Source organism: Galeopterus variegatus, unplaced genomic scaffold (assembly GCF_000696425.1).
Source record: "Galeopterus variegatus unplaced genomic scaffold, G_variegatus-3.0.2 Scaffold3454, whole genome shotgun sequence".
Classification (NCBI taxonomy): Eukaryota; Metazoa; Chordata; class Mammalia; order Dermoptera; family Cynocephalidae; genus Galeopterus; species Galeopterus variegatus.
In genome coordinates, this window is record NW_007729565.1 from 72554 (window position 1) to 75557 (window position 3004).

Below are 3004 nucleotides of genomic sequence, written 5' to 3' on the forward strand. Positions count from 1 at the left end.
CGGCGGCCCCGCGGCAGCGCCCCAGGTAGATGCGCCGCCCCCTCGCGGAGCCCCGGCGGCTTCTCGGGGCCGACCCTGCGCCCCGCCGCCCGCTGCTTCAGAACTTGCAGGCAGCATTGGGCGCCTTTAATTTATACCGTGTTTTGTTTTCCACAGGATGGGGAGGGACGCGCGGCACTGCCCTCGGGAACTGGCGCTCCCGTGAAGTAGGAGCCGCAGACCGCCCGCCTGCACCCAGCCGTTCCGCGCCGCGGCCGCTCAGCCTCTGCCATGGCCGGCTCTGGCGCGTGGAAGCGCTTCAAATCTCTGCTGAGGAAGGATGATGCGCCACTGTTTCTGAATGACACCAGCGCCTTTGACTTCTCCGATGAGGTGGGGGACGAGGGGCTTTCTAGGTTTAACAAACTTCGAGTTGTGGTGGCCGATGATGGTTCCGAAACCCGGGAAAGGCCTATAAACGGGGCGCACTCGGCCCTCCAGGCCGACGATGATTCCTTACTGGACCAGGACTTAAATTTGACCAACAGTCAGCTGAGTTTGAAGGTGGACCCCTGTGACAACTGCAGCAAACAGAAAGAGTTACTGAAGCAGAGAAAGGTGAAAACCAGGTTGACCATTGCTGCCGTTCTTTATTTACTTTTCATGATTGGAGAACTTGTAGGTGAGTTGTGTTGCCAACTCACTTTCCATTTACCTTCCCTCGAGAGTCTTTGTCAAGCTATAATTACACATGATTTGAGGTTTAAACTTTTCAGGAAGTTCGTTATTTATCAAGATACTGATCTCATGATGTGAAAAGGTCACACAATTCCAAAGTGCAGATCAACCTAAGCACAACATAAATTTCCCAGATAACTTTGGCTTTGTCTTCTAGTTCTTCAAACACTGTCATCTACTGTAAAATGAATGACATTATCTTCATTGTATGCCATGTAACTTCCTCTTTTTAAAAAACTGATAATACGCCAGGTTAACTTTTGTAACATCTAAAGTAGTAACTGATTCTATGAGCAAGGTGTTAACATAAAAAATAAATAAATAGTAACTGGTTCTAAAATTACTTAGAACCATAGAATTTTACAGTATGAAGGGACCTTATTGAACACCTGCTCCACCTTCTTTTTTACACATAAGGATTCTGAGAGCCCAGAGAGGTTAAATTGTTGTAAAACCACTTATGTGGATAATGGAAGAGCCACATCTACAGTCCCAGTCTCTTGATTTTTCTCTCTACGTTTCACTTAGGTGGCCTGTTTATACCATTCCTTTTTGTATTTATAGCCAAGAGATTTGCAAAATTAAATACTACCAACTAACGTGAAAGTTTTTCATTATAAGGAGGATCTCAAACAAACTAGAGGGCCCCTAAAGTTTTATGAACTTGGTTTTCTTTTTTGTTTTTCTAATTATGTAAAATGTACAGGTACATAAGAATATAAAGGTACATTCTTAGTTTAGAGATTATTTTCAGTCATGTTAGTGTAACTGTTAACTTCTCTTAGTGACAGTTTTCAAAATCATATGAAAGCAGGGAGATGATTCTCCCATGTTGTCTCTCGATGAACCATGATGAGAATAGAAGTGGAAGTCCAGATTTAAGATACTTGGCTGAAGGTTTTATGTACAAAAACTATATACATTCCCTACCTCATTTCATGCTACTCCTCCCCAGTGCTTACTTAGCCATGCTGGTCGTCTTTCTCTTCCTACAACTTACAAAGCTCTTTCCTGCCCTTAAGGCCTTCAAACTGGTCTGTCTACCTCAGTCAGTGGCTTTCAAACTTTTGACCTCACTATTGTTACTTGTGTATGTACACATAGACCTAGACATACACATGTATATAAATATGTAAAACTGAGACAAAAGTTTTATTTCATGTGATGTATTCTAATATTTTTTCACTTGCAGTGAAAAAACAGTGAACGTTGCAGTGAACGTTGAGAAAATTGGCTGATGGTTTGAATGTGGGGGTTGAGTAGAAAGCAGTATCAGGAATGATTCTGAAGCTTCTCACCTAAGTTGCTGAGTGTACGGAAATGTGTTTATGAAGTGGGAAGAGGATGCAGACAGGATTTAGGCATGGGCTCACAGGGGTGTTTTAGACATGTTAATTTTTATTTGTATGTGAAATAGCCAAGTGGAAGTGTCTATTGGACTGTTAAATATGAGTTTGTAGTTCAGAAGAGAGGTCAAGGTAAAGAGAGATACAGTATGTAATGCCATAGGAATAGGTAAAATTACCTAGAAAGCCCAAGTCCTGAGGAACTCCAACATTAGAAGGCAAGTAAAGGAAAACAGGTGTCCCATAATTTAAAAAGAGTATTTCAAAGTGGAAATAAATAGGTTGAAACTGTTGAGATGTCTAATTAGATGAGAATTAAAATATCCTTAGGATTTGGTAACATAGTTATTGAGTACCTGAGCAACTGCATATTTATTGGGAATGAAAACACTTGAAGAGTGAATACAGACTTCCAGGTAACTATGGCAAACTGAGCACAGACATCTAATTTTGCTCCCTCCTGAACCTCTCTTAAACCACAATAAAGGGATTTTTTAAAAAGGTATTAATCCACACAGATGGGGAAAACTGGAGAAGAGAAAATGGCAACAAAAATTTTGGAAACTGGAAAGGAAAGAGTTAAAGAGGTAACTAACTTAATAGACCCAAGAAAGTCAGGATTGGGGAAAGTTGAGAACCAACTCAGTTTACACTAGAGCAGTGGTTCCCAAGCATATTACTGTACATCAGAATCACCTAGAGAACTTGTTAAAACAAATTGTTTCTAATTAGTTTCTAATTAAGTAGGCCTGGGATAAGGCTTGAGAATCAACCCAGTTTACACTAGAGCAGTGGTTCCCAAGCACATTACTGTACATCAGAATCACCTAGAGAACTTGTTTAGAGCAGTGGTTTCCAAGCATATTACTGTACATCAGAATCACCTAGAGAACTTGTTAAAACAAATTGTTTCTAATTAAGTAGGCCTGGGATAAAGCTTG

At 41.1% G+C, this 3004-nt stretch overlaps 1 protein-coding gene across 1 annotated transcript in view; it reads left to right on the forward strand.

Moving 5' to 3' along the window:
* The first annotated feature begins 173 nt into the window (after positions 1 to 173).
* SLC30A4 (solute carrier family 30 (zinc transporter), member 4) overlaps positions 174 to 3004 on the forward strand; it is a 28366-nt gene continuing 25535 nt past the window's right edge. The window contains exon 1 of the mRNA XM_008585104.1: positions 174 to 661. Within this exon, the coding sequence (XP_008583326.1) occupies positions 271 to 661 (391 nt within the window). The 5' untranslated portion in view covers positions 174 to 270. The remainder of the gene's footprint in view (positions 662 to 3004) is intronic.